At 41.5% G+C, this 19,313-nt stretch overlaps 1 protein-coding gene across 3 annotated transcripts; it reads right to left on the reverse strand.

The window, feature by feature from the left end:
- Positions 1 to 607: 607 nt before the first annotated feature.
- RIOX2 (ribosomal oxygenase 2) lies at positions 608 to 18,452 on the reverse strand. 3 transcript variants are annotated; one of them, XM_062597107.1, is made up of 10 exons: positions 18,301 to 18,452; positions 14,549 to 14,984; positions 11,902 to 12,021; positions 10,504 to 10,632; positions 7,838 to 7,941; positions 4,425 to 4,527; positions 4,174 to 4,336; positions 3,622 to 3,710; positions 2,197 to 2,307; positions 608 to 912 (listed from the first exon to the last, which is right to left on the reverse strand). In XM_062597107.1, the coding sequence occupies exons 2-10, from the start codon at positions 14,978 to 14,980 to the stop codon at positions 751 to 753; spliced, it is 1,413 nt and encodes a 470-aa protein (XP_062453091.1). In that variant the 5' UTR covers positions 14,981 to 14,984; positions 18,301 to 18,452; the 3' UTR covers positions 608 to 750. The 3 variants fall into 3 exon arrangements, with proteins under 3 accessions (XP_062453091.1, XP_062453076.1, XP_062453084.1); XM_062597092.1 differs by having other exon boundaries at positions 4,174 to 4,339; positions 18,301 to 18,450; XM_062597100.1 differs by having other exon boundaries at positions 608 to 909; positions 4,174 to 4,339; positions 18,301 to 18,449.
- Between the last annotated feature and the right edge of the window lie 861 nt (positions 18,453 to 19,313).

Here is a 19,313-nt window from a genome sequence, read left to right on the forward strand (position 1 = left end):
AGCTGTGGCTTAGTGGACAATTTCGTGTTTACTAAGAACATGTCATGAGGATTTGAATACAAGCAGTAGCCACATTTAAGAGCTTATGGTGATTAGTTCCTTTGTTAAGCTTGGTGAGCTGGCTGACCAAAGAAAGAGCTGGGGTGGTTAACCTAATTTTAGAAGGACATGCTGCTGACCACTCTTCAGTTCCTGTTCACATTGCAAGACTGCATGAACAGATATTGCTGGAAAGCAGTAGGACGGTCAAGCATAGATTTCAAGTGATTTCAAGCAGCAGCTGAATTTCTAATAAGGAGGACTGGGGAGAATGGGGTGGGGTGCAACAAGATTTAACATCTAAAAGCAAGTGTTTGTGGACAGTGAAGAGGGTATTCTCATATAAATACAGGGGTTCCTTTGGGATTTTAATTTAGGCTTCCTTATCTGGGTAAGGTAAGAAGACCTGTGTGGAAATGGAACTTTCCTGAGCATATTAATAGTCTGGCAATTAAAGTTGTTGCAGAAGTTGTGTTGCTGCTAACACTGCTGAGCAGCTTATCCATTTTCTAGACTCCAATTTTCTCAAAGCACTAAGAGACTAAAAACAACATTTGACACTAGAAAGTAGGAGCGAAGTATGTATTGCATCACTTTGTTAGACATCAATACAAACCAAAGGCTGGATGGGGCAGTGGGGAAGCCTCTTCTTGCAGGAGAGTCTTAATGGCTGGGAGCATTACTTCCAAGAGCAGCTAATTTGCAAAAGCATCAAATAACTTCAATTAGACATTCTGTCCATAGTGCCAAGGCAAGGCTTTCTTTCTCTTCATCTGAGGTAAGGTTCAGCTCTTTAACACATACAATAGGGTTGCTCCAAATTTGCTTCAGTGCATCCAAGTATGACATAGGAAAACGCAGCCCATGAGTCTGCTGGAAAAAAAAAATCCTTCAACATATGCAAAGTTTATCCTATTATAGACCATATAGACTATAGTCTATCATAAAATTAGGAAGCAGGTACTCATAAGCAGATATGTATATGCTCCTGCTCCACTTCATGCTGGGATTTCTGAAAGCATCCTGCAAAGATAGCATATCATTCTGATAGCATTTTTTAAACAGTACCACAGCTGACATCTCTTACGTATGCTGGATCATCACACCTTATGAAGCAGGGAGCCTGAGGTGCATTTCTTCCTCTTCCGATTTCTAAACTAAGAGAGGCAATACCTTAAACACCTTTTAAATTCACATACTTGTCTAACCCTACATGCTCACTCGCTCGCTCACTCTCCTCTCTCTACCTGGCACACACAATCTTTGCAAATAGTATAGCAGAGCCTAGGAGAAATGCTGTCACCATAGCTGAAGATATTAAAGGCAGTAAAGACAAAATCTTAAGAGACAAATAAGAAAGCCAGGCAAAGCCTAAAGCCTTGGCTGTAATTACTGAGTCAAGAACAGGCAAAGTAATTCTATTTCACATCTAACATGCAATTTGCAAAACCCCATATTCAACTGTTTGACAGTCAGGTGCTGTAGCTTAGGATTGTGACTTTAAAGTGGAACAAACATATCCCAAAGGGCACAGCTGCTCTTCAGAAGAAATTATGCTTCAAGCAAAAGTATACATACTCTGAATAAGAATGGAAAAGAATCATCTTCAGTCTCATTAACCAAATCTTTACATTTCAATAAAGGAATTATACTGCAGTATGTTTCAGTGGCTACAGACTCTAACGTTTGTTAGTCTGAAGTAGCGTAAGCATGTTAAACATACAGTGCAGTGGGCCTTACCACAACTGAACATGTACTAATGGATCCATTAGCCTTTAGCACACCCTTTATTAAGGGCACAGAGCTTAAAAAATTACTTTTTTGCCTTCCAACAGCTTTGTTACTTAGGCTATAAATCAAGGTACTCACAAGAAATCTTGTTAACATCTCAAATGGTTAATTAAACAGGAGGAAATTATATAGGCCTAGCATTAACTGCCTCTGTGTTGCAGATTCAGCTCACCCAGCTACTTAGGGGATGGGCAAAAATGTTTTGGGCCTAAGGGATACAGCAGAACCACGGCCCATGGTACCATCTAGGATAAGCTCTTCTAATCAGCAAAACACAAGATGATGATGGAGCTTGTTTCTTTTGAGGGTTTTTTTGTTTGTTTGTTTTGGTTGGTTTTTTGTTCCCTATTTCATTTGAGCACACACCTGTGATGTGCCTTCCTTGATGGCAGCATCATCTTCAGCCCCCATCATGTGAGTTTCTCTCCTGTTCTTTAAAGAGTGATACACGTACACCATCTCTTTGCGAATTTCATCCTATGAGACAGCAGGAAAAGAATTAGCTGTATTAGGTCCACACATCATCAAATCAATCACTCAAGTGACAATATTATCATCATTGCTGAATTATGGAATCCACTGTCAGATCAATAAAAGCAATTCACCTTCCTATCAGAGTGACACAACAGCCATTGGCAGAAATTTGCCACCTCTGCAAAACATCTGAAAAATTTCAGCTTTTCTCTTCTGCTTTAATGCTGCCTCTGGTAGACTCTCAGAATCGACTACCTGCACTATGCCAGTTTTCCAATTTATTTAAATAAATCATGTGATTTAAGGTGCACATCACAGAATGGCTTAATGAAGGAATATGTATCATTATATTCCCATTGTGCTGCTAATCTGTGTCTTTTGAAAATTATGTGCATACATCACTCCTTGGTCAAAGCTGTGTAAGCTCTGTGGGCTGGGCTCACCCAGAATTTGCAGCCACAAGCCTTGCATGCCTGCTGTAGTCAGAATTCATCTGTCTGACATCAGATGAAGGAGCCACAAAACAACTGCAAAAAAAACATTTTCAAACCCCTACACGTTCTAACAGCAGTATGCACACAAACAAAATAGGGGCAGGAAGAAAGGAATAATCTGAAAGGTGAGCTACATTCTTCTTACAGGCAAGCATTTTATATAGAAAAAAAATGTACAAGATGGCCCATGGATTTTAATAATACAAGGCATTTCTACAAGCAAAAAAAAAAAAAAAAAATCTTAGAAATCTGGAGCTGTCACTCAGGCAGCCATTTTCCAATAACAGTCGCAAATTCATAGGAACAAACCTTCATAGCTAAGACAAAGTCTTGACACAACATAATCCAAGATGCCATCTTTTATGGAACAATTTAGTAGCCACTGGCAGCAGCTTAGACAAAGATGATAGCTGGGAGGTGGGTATGAAGACTGAATGCAAATTCAGCCAGCAACAGCTGCAGCCAAAAGAATTCCCTCTCTTAAGGGAACCTATTTTTAGAACTCGTTTATGCACTTGAAAACAAGGATTAAAATAATAAACAAACTGTTATCAAGAGTTAGTAGCTGAAATAAACTATTCCATCTAATCTCAGATAAAAGCCAGGCACCTACCATACAGAAATCACAGGATAATTTCAGTTCTGTACATCTCCTCCAAAAGGCAAGAACACACTACACTACAGCAGCCCCATGATCTCATAATAAATTCTAGCAAGATGTGGGATCCAACTAAGTACACTGCAAGGCCATTTTAAGAGCAACATAACAGAGCACCATGCAACACCACCCCCAAGCATATGGGAATGGCTTTGTTATACTTACAGAATTCTCTTGATCTGGCTCCACAGTAATTATAACATGATCTCTAAATTGCAATCTGATTTTGCAATCTAATTTCGGCAATTTCCCACCTAAGGAGGGAAAAAGAAATCAGAAAGGAAGGAAACCAGAGAACCAGTGCAAACTGGCCCTGCTACGCACCACCCACTCTCTTTATGGCTAGATTTTTGATAATCTGAATTTCAACTTCCACACGTTCTTAGACTTGGGGTAGAGGAGATATAACAACAAGCTGGACTATAAGGACAATTTCTATCAGTTTAATGAACTAGTATGTACTCAGGATGTTTAAATTGCCAGTTTCAGTCTAGGATAACATTTATTTCAGTATAACAAACAGCCCTGTCATCTCTTCCACTAGACACAAAACTAGACACAAATTACTAATCTGTTGAGGTGTGCAATTACATACATAGTGCCCCACAGAACATGAAACCGATGCGAGACTAGAATCTTTACCTACCATAAAATACAAGAGTTATAAAATGCAGAGGTAGCAACAGTACCATCACATCAGTCAACTTAAAAATCTACCTGGTATCAAAGAATCACAGTCATTTCCCAAGCAAGGTGGCAACCGGTTCATAATGAAATCCTTCTTCATGTCAGATGATCTCAGTTCTCTGGTGTTTTCCAGGCGGTCTGCAAGCATTCTCAAAATGCTACTCAGTTTTTTTGTTGAGTCAGCTATGTCCACCTGCTAAATATTCGCAAAGAGTGGCTCTCACATGAACCCAAGCTAAACAGAGTCCAGCACTGGTTTTCCCTTAGTCCCACCTATTTACCATAAGCAGTTGCCTTGGTATGCTTGTCCGCAGCGCCACATCTTCTTTTGCTGTATCAAACACAAGGCCAGGAATTGCATCTAGTAAGAAGTCTCCCCAAGAGCTGAGGACCAGTAAGAAAAAGAAACTGTTACCAAAATAGTTGCATTGAAATAAAACAGGAATACAACCTCCCCTATGTCCTGCGTCATCACTTCCTGGGGAAGTGTTAAGATTGACTTGGTGCCTTAACTGATGCCAGGGGCTGGAAGCTTTAATGCTCCAGTGCCAGATCTCCTCTGTTCCTTTGGCCCTTCCATTGCTGCTCTGCAGTCGCATGCGATAGCCTCCTGTCAAACTGCATCTGCATCCTCACTAGCTTCATGTCAGTGGCACTCCTACAGAGGGAAGGAACTGGCTTGAGAAGGAACCAGTTTGTTCTGATTCACATATCTGCAATCTACTGGTGGGTTCAGATTAAACTTGACCTCAGGGAATGATAAAAATCCTACCGGAGCCATTACTACCCAGTCACATTCATTTATTGCCTCACTGCACACAGGAATTACGTGGTTATGTCACGTAATGTAACTTCTGAGATACACTTCCTCCTTCAATGTAAAAGTATCTGGGGTTCTGTCATCCAACATGGAATCAGTTCATAGGTCTGCTATAAACTTAATTACGACCTCAGAAACAAGACCCCTATATATCTTGGGGGCAGAGGGGAAGCGGTTAATGATACACCCTGCTTGCTAGATATCCAGGTATGTGTTCTGTTTGTGTTAAAGCCTCATTTTTAGCCTAAATAGTTTCTTCCTACAGTTGGGGGAACAGAAGCACACAGAGCAAAAGCCAGTTGTTGTGGAAACTACATGGGGAGGGAGAATTACTGCCTGCACCTTTTTTGTCTAACTCATGTCAGCCTCTTCAGGCATGTGCCTTTCATACAAGGCACTGTATAGTGCATGTATGGTCCCTCTCCCTACCTCTCTCTCAGGCTCATTTTATGGGCAAATAACCAGGACAAGTGTCCAGTATCCAAGGCTCTGGCAGACTCTCATGACTGAGATAGGCTGCAAGGCTGGGCCTGGCCTCCAAAGTACATTTCAGCCTCTGCTCTTGCTCTCCCCCACTACTCCCTGTTTTCAGCACTGATCTCTAGATATTACTCATCTCCTCACTGCAAGTGTTCCACTGCCTGCTATACAGTGGGAGAGAAGGATCCTGTCTGGTAAGTGTAATTAGGCATCTTACACTTCTTTACTGTTTCTTTTTTCTTGCCCCAAGTCTCCATCTATCAGCAACTATTTCCAGCTTCTGGTCGCTTTGCCAAATTGCCCTGGTGAAAATAAACTCCTCCCCACTTCTCTGCCCACCTCCAGCTGCGATCCCCAGAGGGACCTTGCCCCAGCGCAGTGGAGCCTCTTCTGTTTCAGTGCCTACAAATCTCTGACAGCGCCATTTCTATCAGCACCTTCTACTCACCCTGCTTCCTCTGCATGTGCTTCCAGGGTGGTCTCAAGGAAACCAAACATGCTCTGTAACAAGGACTAACTGTTTTCAATTTTCCAAAGAAATGCTTCCAGACCATACTCCCCTCTACAAACCAAATTAAAGTACCGGCCTATGTTAGAATTTCTGCTTATTTTACATATGCTTGCTGAAAGAAGATGTAGAGACAGGCTCTTACACCTGGCTGCCAAAAATCTTAGTAGATGTAGCTTCCACTTTTTCTCCTAGGAAGAACAGGACTCTTTGAGCTTTTCTTTCCTCATTCTTACATGAGCATCCAGGGAACATGCTCTCTGACAGTGCATTTCTCAAGCAACTCAGTGGACTAGCCTTTGACTTACGCTGTCACAGAGAAACCACCTTCACTCCACACCAGCCTGTCAGATCCCAGCAAGCCTATTACAAGGAACTGAATTCTCATCTCTCCAACACTACTTGACATAAAACAGCCAAGTAAGGACTGTCCAAGTAAGAACTGTTCGTCCAACCTGGACAAACCCTGTTCTGCACATTCAGAAAGATTCCTGCACACTGACCTGTAAAGTAGCAAATCACTCCAGCTCAGCCTCCATCAACAAGCTAAACTGCACTTTTTCTACTGTCATGCTTCTGTCTGTTTAGTTCGTTAGATCAAGGAGAAGAGAAACACCAAGTCAAAAAGAAGAAAGCAACGTGACAAAAAAAAAAAAAGGCAGAGGAAAGGAGGAGGAATGGGACCATCTCTTTGGAGGTCACTCATTGCTTACAATGGCACTGCTTGTGCCATCAAACTTAGCCAGAGTGGGCCAGCACTAATATTGGCTCCTGCATAATAGATGACGTGATCATGATGCTCTTTACAAGAGCACGAAACGCTTATAGAAAATATGTTTTAGCCTTGTGAATAGAAAAATAGAAACAAAATAAAATAACCACAACTTTACCTAATTTCTACCAAGACTCATACCTTTGAGCAGTTTCATCTTAACTCTCTCTCCATCTTGAAGAACCGGCCACTTTAAAAGTTACCAGCAGTTCTGACATCCCAGGCTTCCAGAACACTACACCTGGTGGTTAGGATATGTCTTAGCATCATCCAGAATATGTCCAAACTTGTTCCACCCTATTTTGTGACTAACAGAAATCCTTCCCAATTCATAACTCTGGCCAATGACTCAAACTACATCTGAGAGGCTAATTAGGTGGTAGCAGCATTTCCCTGTGTTATGAAAAGGTTTCAGTGGACACTAGCAGCAGATGTCTGTCTAAAAATCTGACTTGCAGGCATAGGGGCAGGTGATGAAAAACACAAATGAGTAGGAAATATTTGCAAAGGAAGAATTTGCAGTAAGTCATCAGAATAGGTGTGGGCAACTATCAAACGCAGGAGAGAACAAGCTGAAAGGAATAACTCATGACTCATTATCTGGGTTATGAATGAACAGTAACTTCAGCCACTGGTGACAGATTCTCAAACACAGCAGTGAGTTTAGAGCTGTAACCTTATCTTCCACATGAAAGTCTACTGCTGGTAAATGATAAAATAACCAATTAAAAAGTGATCTAGTTTGCTGCATGAAAACCTTGCCAACAGTCTGTGTCAATCAACAAGTGGTTCCCTGCCCTCTTTCCCCCAGTCCCCAAAACTTTAATTACTTCTACATGAATAATGCCTTTTTTTAAAAAAAAAATATATATATATATTGGGTAACACATCCTATCCCAATATGACCAACAGAAAATAAACAGAAACAAGGGCTAAATAGATGGAACACACAAAAAAAGAGCTAAACAGAGCTCACTACAAAGTTTTGTTTTAACAGGATGTGATCTCCTCTTTGAAATGCCAGTTTTAGGTCTGTACTATTCAAACACATCTCTTTACAGATGAAAGCCATTTGCTAAAAAGCCATACTATGAAAAAAGGAAAGAACAGTTACTTGTTTTGGTAGGTGCTGATGGTGATGTGCGTAGAGTGGGATATCCCGAGAGGCGTGTCAGCTTGGTGGATAGTCCCTCTTGGGAAGTACAGCAAGTCACCTGGCTACAAGAAAACAAAGAAGGAGTCCTTATTTATTTAGGGCTCCAGGTCAAGCCTTACTGTACTGTTGTCAAAATACAGAAAATACTCTAAGCAGAAAAACATTTTTTAAAATCACAAAATAAATTCTCGCCCGCATATTTTTGTAACATAAAACAAAGCCCTTTTACCAGAAAGTCAATACATTAACCTTTCCATCTTACTATTCCTGCTCCTCATACATGTCTGAAAAAAATAAATAAATAAAACAAAGCAAGCTTTTAGCATTATAATACATGCACATTCCAACTCAGCTGCCTCCTCGTCCTCTGTGTAGCCGAGAGGAATCCACTGACAACAGAGCTGGCTAGTAGGGGCAGGAACAGTGCAGTGTGAATCCAGTCAGACTCCATCAAAGGAAGAGCCCAGTACTCCATATCAAAAGCCAAATACTCCATAAAGAGCATAAACCGCTACTGTACTGTTGTCTGAAATTCAGTTTTGATACTTGAAAAACAAGTACCACCTGTCCCCCTCCCTATCTTTCTTCTCACCTATAAAAATGAAATCTCTACACTAATAAATGCTCAGACTGGGGGGATGAAAGGGGTGGAATCAAGGTAAGAGTGCACAGTGGACAAAATTGCCTCCAAGAAGGGAAGAGCCACTCAGCACTTAAGAAACTCCACTACAGAAAAATATTTCAGGCACAGTTCACAACCGTGACAAAACACCACTTCCAGAAAATGAGCTGCAATCTGAACTATCAAAATTTGCCAAAAGTTAGGTTGATGTTATTAATTAAGAGAGATATTTAAGCAGAATTGTAACTATCAGCTTATTTACAGTTTCTCATATAAACATCTACACAGGTGGATAGCACAGTCAAAGAGAAAAATCATAAAAACAAAGGTGAAATCTGATTCCATTTTGGTTTTACTGCTCCTTAAGTGGGGTTGGTTGCATCACCTGTTTACAAGAATCTAGGCAACTGTTTAACACAAATATATTTCAAATGAGTGCTACTTGATTTTTCACTGAATTGGAAGATTGTTCATAGACTCCAGGTTGCAGCGCCCAAAAAGGGACAGGACAGAGCATTTCTCAAGAGACACTATGAGATTCTGATCACTTTACTGGAGAAAGAAGAGACAGATAAGGGAGGGGATATCAGCAAAATACATAGGAAATCATATATAAGTAGACAGTTACCAATAAACCCTAGGCTCAACATCAGTAGCAAACCAGCCATGACGTACTGTAGTTGGGACTGTCAAAAAGACGCACCGTAGCTGGGACCTTATAAACCAGTGTACCTTTGCTCTCAGCCACTACTTTTTTGGGAAGGGAGGAAGAATACCAATATAGTCTCTCACTCATCCATTTGTTCTAAACTGCCCACGAACGGCTAGCAGAAATGCAAAAGAGAAAGGAAACATTCTAGAAAAGATGTTTAGGGAGGAAGTGACAGTAGGCATCCCTGTCAGGGCTATTTCCAGACAATCAAAAACCTGACAAAAGGCCACCCAGAAGAAATAAGACACGGGAAATGAAGCACAAACACAGAAGAAAATTGCATTAAAAACTCAGAATATGTTTTTAAGTCCTTCGCAAGGCCTTTGCTAAGCTGTATTTTCACTCCAGTGATGTCAGTAAAATGCTTTGTGGATTACAGTATTATTCCATAAAAATCAAAGGTATTGGAGCACAGCCTACAATGTTCCTGAAAAAAAAAAAAAACGTGAACTGTAATTCACTAGACTTTGCACCAATCAATACGTCGCAAAGACTGAATATTACAAGCTACCAAACTGCATAACTAGTGAGCTCAGTACCACATACAATAAATAATATCCCTAAACTACCTACATCCAAAGGCATGTTTGAACACAAGAGAGTGGAGAACTTGCAGGCACAGCCTTGCAGCCGGACACAAGGTAGAGAAACTAATGTGGCTTCCAGAATGGAGCAGTATTGTCTGCTGAAGTACAAACACATAAAACAGTACAGGACATAATCTTCATGAAGTGCTCTTTTTATATTCCAAAGAACAGCTCAACATTTTCTACTGGGGGAAGGAAATCAATATAGCAAGTAAAATGGGATTTAGTTCATGTTTTTGCCCAGCATGTCATGTATAATATTTAATTCTACTTCACCAGTGACAAATTACAGCAAATCAGTAAGTCTTACTGCAGAGATGGATTAGCCTGACAGATCAGACATCATGTAACAGCATGCAAGGTTTCTTTCATAACCATACTTGGAACCTAAGCTTTTTCTACACAGAACTCCACAAAAGTGGACAATGGTTCGGGGTGCCTAATTTAAAAAATACTGAATACCATAAAGCACTGATTTACTGAGTCTATTACTTAAATAGTAAAGCAAAGGATACCTTTGAAAAAGAATAGACAACTATCGCTCAAATTTCTACTTCTCAGTGCTGAGCACACAAATCCCACTCTCCCCTGCCATTTTCACAACCACATGCATTTAAAATATTGCCCTCAAGAAACAGTCTGTTTTAAATACAACTACTTTTCTGGCAGCTAGAGGCCAAAACAGGTAAAGCAATTACTATACCTTTAAAACAAATTCATGTGTTGGATTCCCAATCCTATCTTCTGATTCAACATTATATTCCCGAGCTAAATGCACCGTCGGTTTATACAGTCGCCAATGTTTCTCACCTTCCAGCTGAAGGATGAACACCTGCAAAAGACCACAGGTCAAAAATGCATAAGGCTGCCCCTCACACATGCAGCTACTCAAAAATTTTAAGCCGTCTTCTTACTTGGCAAGTCTATGGAACTAGAGTAGAAATCAAAAATAAAAAGCAAACAGAAGTAACACAGATTACTTTTCTGATAACTTAAGGAACAGATTTCATCCTCCCTGTTCTCAGCTAGTCCACAACACTGGAAACAGGATTCCTCTTTGAGTTATTTGTTTAGGCTCCATTTACAGACAACAGAGAACACCTCTGAAGTGTGATCTGTTTTATTCTAAGGAGTAAATCCCTGTTTCTTCCCAGTAACTAAAGCAGCAGCTAAGTAATTAACTCAAATATAACACCTGCCACATAGGTATTAAAAATATGAGGTGAAATAAGTCTTTCACCATTCACTGACAAACAGAACATCCGAAATAACCAGTGGATGCCATATGTAGCTGATGGCATATGCCAGAACACGTAGGTTCTGGGACTGGCATATCTGTATTCATCATGCAACTGGAAAAATAGACTTGTGAATAATAAATACAGGGGAAAAAAAAGAAACTCCATATATATTTAATGGAAATTAAAAAAAAAAATACAAAATAATGTGTCTGTTCCATTGTAACTTATGAAGTTTTCCCTTAATGCCTGTCAAACTCATTAGAAAACACATTTGAGTGATTTTTTTTTTTAATAGATTGCCCAACTTCAGGTTTTCATTTTTAATGCATTTTTTGAACATTTCTTTTAGAAGGTAATTTAAATTGCACTTTGACTGCAGGGCACCCTTATTTTACTTCCTAAAAACAACAGGACCAGCAAATGGGAACCACTACAACCAGTCTGTTTCCACTGTCTAGCTGAAGAAAGTACAAGCACTTGGTGAAGGAAAAAGGACTTCTGGATTCCTGGGCAATCTGAATGAAGTAAAAAAAATGAAAAAAGGCTGCTAGGAAGCTCCTGCAAAAGCTGGGAAAACAAATTCTCCTTTCACGTTATGAAAGTGCCAGGCCTGGAAAGTACATTTAATATGATATTACGACGACATACCTCAGTACCTTTTCAGTAAAATTGTAGAGAAAAAAGTACAATAAAGAAACACTTGAAAACAGTTACTTTAAGTTTCCAGTGCATAAACATTTCCATATAGAAAGTTATCTGATAAGATTGGGGTGGAGGGGAGAGCATGCATATATATCTACATAGGTATCTACCCTAGCAAAATGCCATGCACAGTTTCACAGATGAGTTTGTTGGCCTACCTCAACATCATCATAGTGTGGGGGAAGGCCCTGTGATCCCTGAGGAGTAATGTAAACATTCGACCCAACCAGAGACCCGAAGTAACACTCCAGCTTCTCCTGAATCTTCCATAGCTCCTCCTTTAAAAGGAAAGGATCGTGTTACCACTGAGGAGCTCAGTCAGCCCAAGCTGTCTCCTGGCCCACAGACTCCCCATTGCTCAGGTGGCTTTTCCAGTGAATTATGACATCCTCACAGAAAGAACAGGAAGACAGAGGCTGGGAAGGCAGATGCCCTGCATCAGTGTTAGCTGCCAAAGTAGAAAGATGCTCTCATAGAAGACCCTGTTTGCTTCTGTGGTGCTGGCTTTCAATGAAGGTAATCAGTAAGCCAAGAAGTCTGGTAAGTGTGGTACCCCAACAGGCTACACAGAGCTGACGCTGCAATCTAAAAACAGCACAGGGAAGAGAACAAAGACAGCAGGGCTAGACAAACAAGAAAATAAACCAGCCATCATCCCATGAACAGCAATATATCTTAAGGCAATAAACACATGAAACACTTGCATTACATGGACCAGCATCAAAGGTGGTATGCAAAGGCCAGAGACCTTTTTCCAGCAACATCAATTATAACGAAAATCAAGCAACATTCTGCAAGTACATAATCAAGGAGATAGCATCTCCAACATGTTTTCTTATATGCCCTTGATCTTTTGCAGCACTAGTATCAGGATATTAAATGAAATAAGCCACAGAGTTAGAGACAGACATTCAAAGCAAAAATTTCTACTGTCTGTTTTTAAATCTACTAAAATTACTTTGTTCCTCCCAACTGAATACATAATTTTAATATTTAACTGATGCACACCAAAGGATGCTTTTAAAATACACATCCAAAGCATAAGCCAACAGAGACACTTCATAAAAGATGCTGAAGAACATTGATAAGACTTTAGTCTCCCTTCTTCCACTATCACTCATTTACGTTAACATAACTCTATAGAAAGGAAAAAGAAAAATAGTTCTAACAGCTAGGCCACAGACGTTTTACGCCATCTGCTACTTTTAGCTAGGCTGAATCAAAGTGCTGAAACACTGCACTTTTCATAAAAAACAGAGACTAATGCTCCATGAAGTGTTACTTTAATCTGACTTTTCCATTGTTAGAATGCAGTTTGAGATAGTACAAAGTACCAGAGAGAACAAAGAAAATAAACAAATAGTCTCCCTGTTTTCCAAATGCATCATATTACAGCAAGACATTTTAGGCTGTTACTCAATTCAACAAGGGATGTAAACTAACATCAGAACTCCCTGAACATTTCTGAACATATCTTAAGACTTTTACATTGAGCTATGAAAGTCACATATTTACTATGGCAAGCCCAGGTCCAAAAATCTTAATAACCCCAGTGCAGAAAGCAAAAGGTATGAAGCTAAATCCCAACAGTCTCTTGAGTTTAGGTTAGAAAATAACCAGCTCACACACAGCACGTGAAACATGGCTAAGTCTGGCACTACTCTCTGCCCAGGCTCTGATTTCATTGTTTTTCCATTTTCCTCTCGAAACAGATTTTTCTCATTACTTCTCTGGATTTCATTTTTAAAACATGTCTGTTTATTAATTGTTCAGGCACATTCAAGAACAATCTTTACTCATCCACAACTAACACGTGACAGATGCACTGAATTGCACTCTCATATCAGCAGATGCAAAGCTACCAGAGCTGCGTCAAGTGCAACTTCAGTACAATTTACGCACATTCAGCCCAAGCTCTAGATTTCAGCATAAATCATGCAATATTTCAACTTCAAATGCTGATGCCCTTGTTACTGGACATTGCAGCCGCACTGGAACAGGTTATCTGCCCACAATACTACATTTGGGACACAGATGTACATCTGAGTCCCTAGGGACCACTTTGTAGTTAAATTTGTATAGTGATATATATATGTATAGTGGTGCAAAAATAGCTCGCACCACTGGACCACCTCCATCCAAGTAGCTATTTGCACACGGACCCTTTACACAACTGTACAGATACCAGTGCCTCATTTTCAATACATGAGGACTACTAAAGCTTCCAAGAACAAAACAGACAACAATCAGAAGTACAGCAGCTAAAACTCTGTGGGACACTTCCACGTTGCAATTCAAAGCCAATCCATCTGCAAGACTGGTGGTGGGTCCTAGAAATATTTTATGTGATTTCACACCTTGCTTTACACTAAGGGAAAGTGGTATAAAAGCCTGTATTTGCACAACGGAGCAAAACAAAATGGAGTAGAAGAGATAATTTAAGTAGACACAGAGGGCTACTCATCAACTTAATCTTTTTTCCTAGTTACATATGACAAAGCTTTTTTTTTTTTTTTTTTTTGCCTTTTTTTTTTTTTTTTTTTTTTTTAAGAATACTTAGTTTTACAGCATAAGTCACATTTTGCTCTTATGGTAGAGCACTGAAAAATGATGGCAGGGCAGAAGTATAAAGCTTGTTTTAATCTACACAGCTCACATACAGGTTTCAGCAGGGCACCGATGTCCACTGTCTGTCCTGGATTTACTGGAGGCAGAGATGAAGCTATGTCTGGTGTGACTCAAGCAAAATAGACGAAGTTATACTACATTCACTATTTATGTTCTACAATGATTAAATGATCCAACCTTAAATCTCTGAGGCTGATGAAATTGTATTGTTGCCTTTTTCTGGTCAAAGTCCTTCTTCAGTTGCATGTAATTCACTTTGCCTTCTTTATTTAAAACCTTCTTTTTTCCATTCACACATCTGCAGATATTAATATCTCTGCCATAGTGTAGACTCTGGCAGCACAGTTCCTTCAAGTCTGACAACTGGAACAGGGACTGGTAGTAAGCAGCCAGCAGAGGGTCATTTCTCTGAACAAGCAGTGGCTTTTGTTCCCAGTACTCCCTGAAAAACATCTCTTCTTTGATGGGAGAGATCAAGCTTCCAAAGAGGCTCTCTGGACTCTCATAACTCATAAGCGACGGAGAACAAGCTGCTTCAACTTTCGCTCGTTTACACTGTGCTTGCATTTCTTTTCCCATTTCAGTATGCTTCCCTCCTTTCTTAGGCATGTTCCTGTCAAGAGGAGAGAGGACCAAAACAATCAGCTCATAACACAACCTCAAGGGCTCACAGGCCCAGAGCAGCCCCTCTTGCCTTCTCCAGTTGAGTACAGAAGTGCACCAGGAGCAGCTGTGCTTTAAGATGCTCACATATGTCTTACACTATTCATTCCAAGTAGCAGGAAAAAGAAAGAGCCCAGCAAGCCTCCACTCCTCTCTCAAACCTCAGCAAAATCTGAAAGACTCTACTAGCAGCTGTTGTTCACAGAAGTCCCAATACCATAGCTGAGTTTATACTAAAGAACATATGATGAAATACAAAAAACACACTACAGATCCTTATAAATGCAGGTATCCCCACACACATAGACCAGTGATGAACAAAAGGCCTTAGATAATCCTTTTTCTGTAGGAATAGCTGCAGATTACTGAAATAGTAACTCAGATTTGAATTAAAAGATTTAACGATAACATGGGCAGAGGTGGGTACTCTATTGCACTTCCTTGAAATGCACTGACGGCAGAAAAAAGCACAACCAAGTCTTACAAGTGATATTCCAGCAACAGCCAACTGAGAGAGGATATGAAGCATTTCAAGTACAGAAACCAAACAGTTAAAAATGCTGGGGGAAAAGGTTGAGGAAATCATACTTTCCGAGCTGAAATACATATTGCAAACCCACTGTCTTCTTCCAAGTCTTTTAAAAAACTACTTGTTTATGGACTTATCACATAAATGTATCAGAGATATATTTATCATTGTATAAAACCACTCCACTTCAACGGAGGCACGAACACACGAGCCATATCTGAGACGACCACAGATACATGCCCTTGTTGTTAGCACCACACACTCTGGAAGCACTGACATTCACATGAAACAAAGCAGCTATGAATACACAAGCAACCCCAGTACAAAGCAACTGACAGGGTAATGTATACCTTGTAACTACCCAGGAACTCTACATAGTTACGTAGCCACCAACTACCAAGAACACAGTCACTGCAATGAGGAAACACTTATATCAGTACAACAGGGTACAGTACAGGCCGTGCAAGGCTGCAACGGATAGAAAACACAGGGAAAGGGGTATGGAAACAGGGAGGACAAGTGAAAGAGCAGGTCACGGTGAAGGAACAAGGAACATGCACCTGGAGCCAGTGGTCAGTTAGTAGGGGTGGTAAGAGCAGCTTCCCAAAGAACAGAAAAACCTAAAGCAGATGCTCCACTGCAGGTGGAGCAGGTTTCAGAAATATTGAATGAGGGCAACTGCTTGAGGTCGCAGGCCCTGGAAAGAGTTTCACGCTACATTATTTTACAGTGCAAGGCATCTAGTGATTCTCATCATGCTGTGATAGAGCAACACACAAGCTCAGCCTCTGTTAGGGCCTCCATATTGAATTTTGGATGGCTTGGCAAAAGCAAGTTTATAGAAAAAGAGAGGCCTTCTCTCTTCCATAACTTTTAAGCCTTTCTGCTGATTCTTTGCAATTATACCAAAAAAATGTAAAACTATAAGGTGCTGTCTCTACCTCTTCAAAGCAGTCAGACTTTGTGGTTTATGTAGAATAAAAAGAATTCTTTCAGAGTGCAGACATTTTATAGATGAAAGTAATTTAGTTTGCTGTTCCATGTAGATAATATGCTTGCCAATTGTTATATAAAAATAAAGAAGTTATTTCACAAAGAGTTTATCTGCCAAGTACTCAGGAAAGTTAAGGTAAAATTCAAGTAACGGAAAGTCTAGCCCTATAGTACGTGCAGACAGATTTGCATTAACTTTTAAGTCAGAACCAACATTTCATCCCCTCAGAGTAGCCCAGAGCTCCTATCACAGGTGAAAAGCCTGCAGAGCAGCTGAGTTAAACATGCTGGCAAGGAGCCAGCACCAAGCTCCCTAACATTGCAGTTTTTGTGCTACATCCAGGCTGGCTAACTCGAACTGTCTTTGGGCTTGTCTAAGCAAGTTTGTGAAGCCAACATACAAAGAGTTAGAGCATGCGGATGCTTTTGTTTTGAAGTAAAAATTACAGCTTTACTCCAGGAATAAGTGATTTTATTTATTCGAGTGATTTTATTTACACAAATCCCTTACCATGAAAGTTAAGGCAGTCTAGGTCTGATATTACACACAGTATGATATTCTCCTATGTAGCAGCATGCAGCACACACCCACTACTCCACAAACTCCTAAGAAAGGTATTTCACCAGTTGTATCAGCCTGTACAACAGCAACCCTACAGTCATTTTAATCCATTAGGAGATCACACATCATCATCTTCCCGAGGAGGTGGACATTTCTGGCTGCAGCAAGCTACAGTTCTCAATAGGGCAAGGGAGCACTTAGAAAGACCAAAAGTTAGTCCACAATTACTAGCTAGGGAGGTCTGAAGATGCTGCAAGCATTGAGATCTATTACTGACATCCCAAAACGCTAACAGCATACGTGCAGCTGAACTTGAATTGCTAGTTTTGACTCACAGATCCACATCCATTGTATCAGCCTCTCAGCTCACTTGTACAGTATTTAACAAAGTTAAATTCAGATACGTACACTTCAGAGACTGGTGTTTCATTTTAAAATGTGCTGTTCTGTAATGTTTTTTTAGTTTATCAGAACAAGTAAGAAAAACACAGCAATACACCGGACCTGTAGATGTTTCTGCTTCAGACAGAAAAAAAGCCTATCAGATAAGTGTTTTTGAACTCACACACCAGAATTATCTACTCCTGAGTTCAGGTATCTCAGCCCAGGCCAGCCAGCTACGGGAGACTCAGCTCCCTCTAAAGCAGTAGGGAAGAAAAATGGTCACAGCCATCTTAAACACGTGAGCCCTGCCGTTTCCCCTCACTGCAGCACCACACGTGGGTATTAAAACTTTTTCCAGAAGGGAAAGCACAGAAAACTGAGGTCAAAAGCCAGCGGCAGATAATACACAAGGGCTCCTTCCTTGTGGCCAGCACTCACACGTGGAGCCATGCCCGCGGGAGCAGCCGCCGCTGACACGAGGGACACCACGGAAGCAGCGATTGCTGCGCCTTCACAGTACGCAGCCCTTGCAGTTCCCGGGGGCCTCGGCACAACGAGCCCTGAAGCAAAGGGATGATTTATCAGTCACTTCGGCGTGCCCCCTCCCCCCCCGGTGGAGGTTAGCCGCGAGGCCCTGCGCCTGCCTGCCCGGCAGCTCACGTTGCCTTCGGGGCCGCCGCCGCCTCCCCAGGTACCGCGACACCCGCCGCCGCCACCCTTCCCTGCCGCGCGGCGCGGCGGCCGTTGGCCCGCTCCAACCGCCGCCCGCGCCCCGCGCCCCCTCCCCCCGGCACTCACCCGGCGGCGCGGCGCAGCGCGGCGCGGCGCGGCGCAGCACGGCGCAGCGCGGGGCGGGGCGGGGGAAGCGGCGGCCGTTGGGAAATGGCGGCGGCGCGCGAAGGCCCGGCCGTTGGCCGTGGCGGCCGGAGCGGGGCAGGGGGCGCCCGTGGTGGTGGTGGGGGCGGTGTCAGGCGAAGAGGAGCGTGGGACGAGCGGTGGCGGCGCTGCGGCAGCGGATTTTTTTAAGCCGTCCCTGCTGCGGCTGGGGGCGTTGCTGAGAGCTGTCCTGCGCTGGCAGGCGCCCGAGCGTTTGGCCGAGGGCGGAGGGGCTGAAGTGCATCCCGAGAATCGTTGTTCGGAGTGTCCAGTGTTGTTGTAAAGCAGATTAAAAAAAAAAAAAAAACGGGAAGGAGCAGTGAGGTGTGCCAGAAGAGAGTGCAAGACCTCCTGAGCAAGAGGAGCAATGTCCAGTGCTGCTCCTGTGGAGCAGGAATGTAACGGGCTTGTGAGGCCTCAGCGTTTTAAAAAATTAACCTTTGGTCCCACCATTTGATGCCTGGCTAACATTTCACTCTACATGCAGTATTCACGGATAAACGCATTTTACAGTGGTTACGTTGGTTTTACTAAGGCTTGCCGAGGATGAGGAAAGCTAATAAAATGTCAGGCAGGAATAACATTTGAGTAATACAGTATCAACTACTACCCTGCCCTTACTCTGTGCTGTTTAATGCCATTTAACCTAGCTGAGTAGGGAAAGCAGTATTTTTTTTCCCCACCCCCAATGTTCTATGTAATTGTTAACCAAAAACATAATCTACTCAAGAATTGTTTATTCTTCCTTTATCCAAGTTATTCAGTATGTATATATAAGAGAGAGAAAAAATACTCTTTCTCTGAAACCAATGGGAAATTAAATGACAATATCTCTCCACTGGAGTTAATGCATGGATTAAATTAGAAGATAAAGTGTGAAACCTTGTTTTTATTTGTTTAAAGTTTTCCTGTGCATAATAAATAATAAAATGTCT

Source organism: Rhea pennata, chromosome 1, assembly GCF_028389875.1.
Source record: "Rhea pennata isolate bPtePen1 chromosome 1, bPtePen1.pri, whole genome shotgun sequence".
NCBI lineage: Eukaryota > Metazoa > Chordata > Aves > Rheiformes > Rheidae > Rhea > Rhea pennata.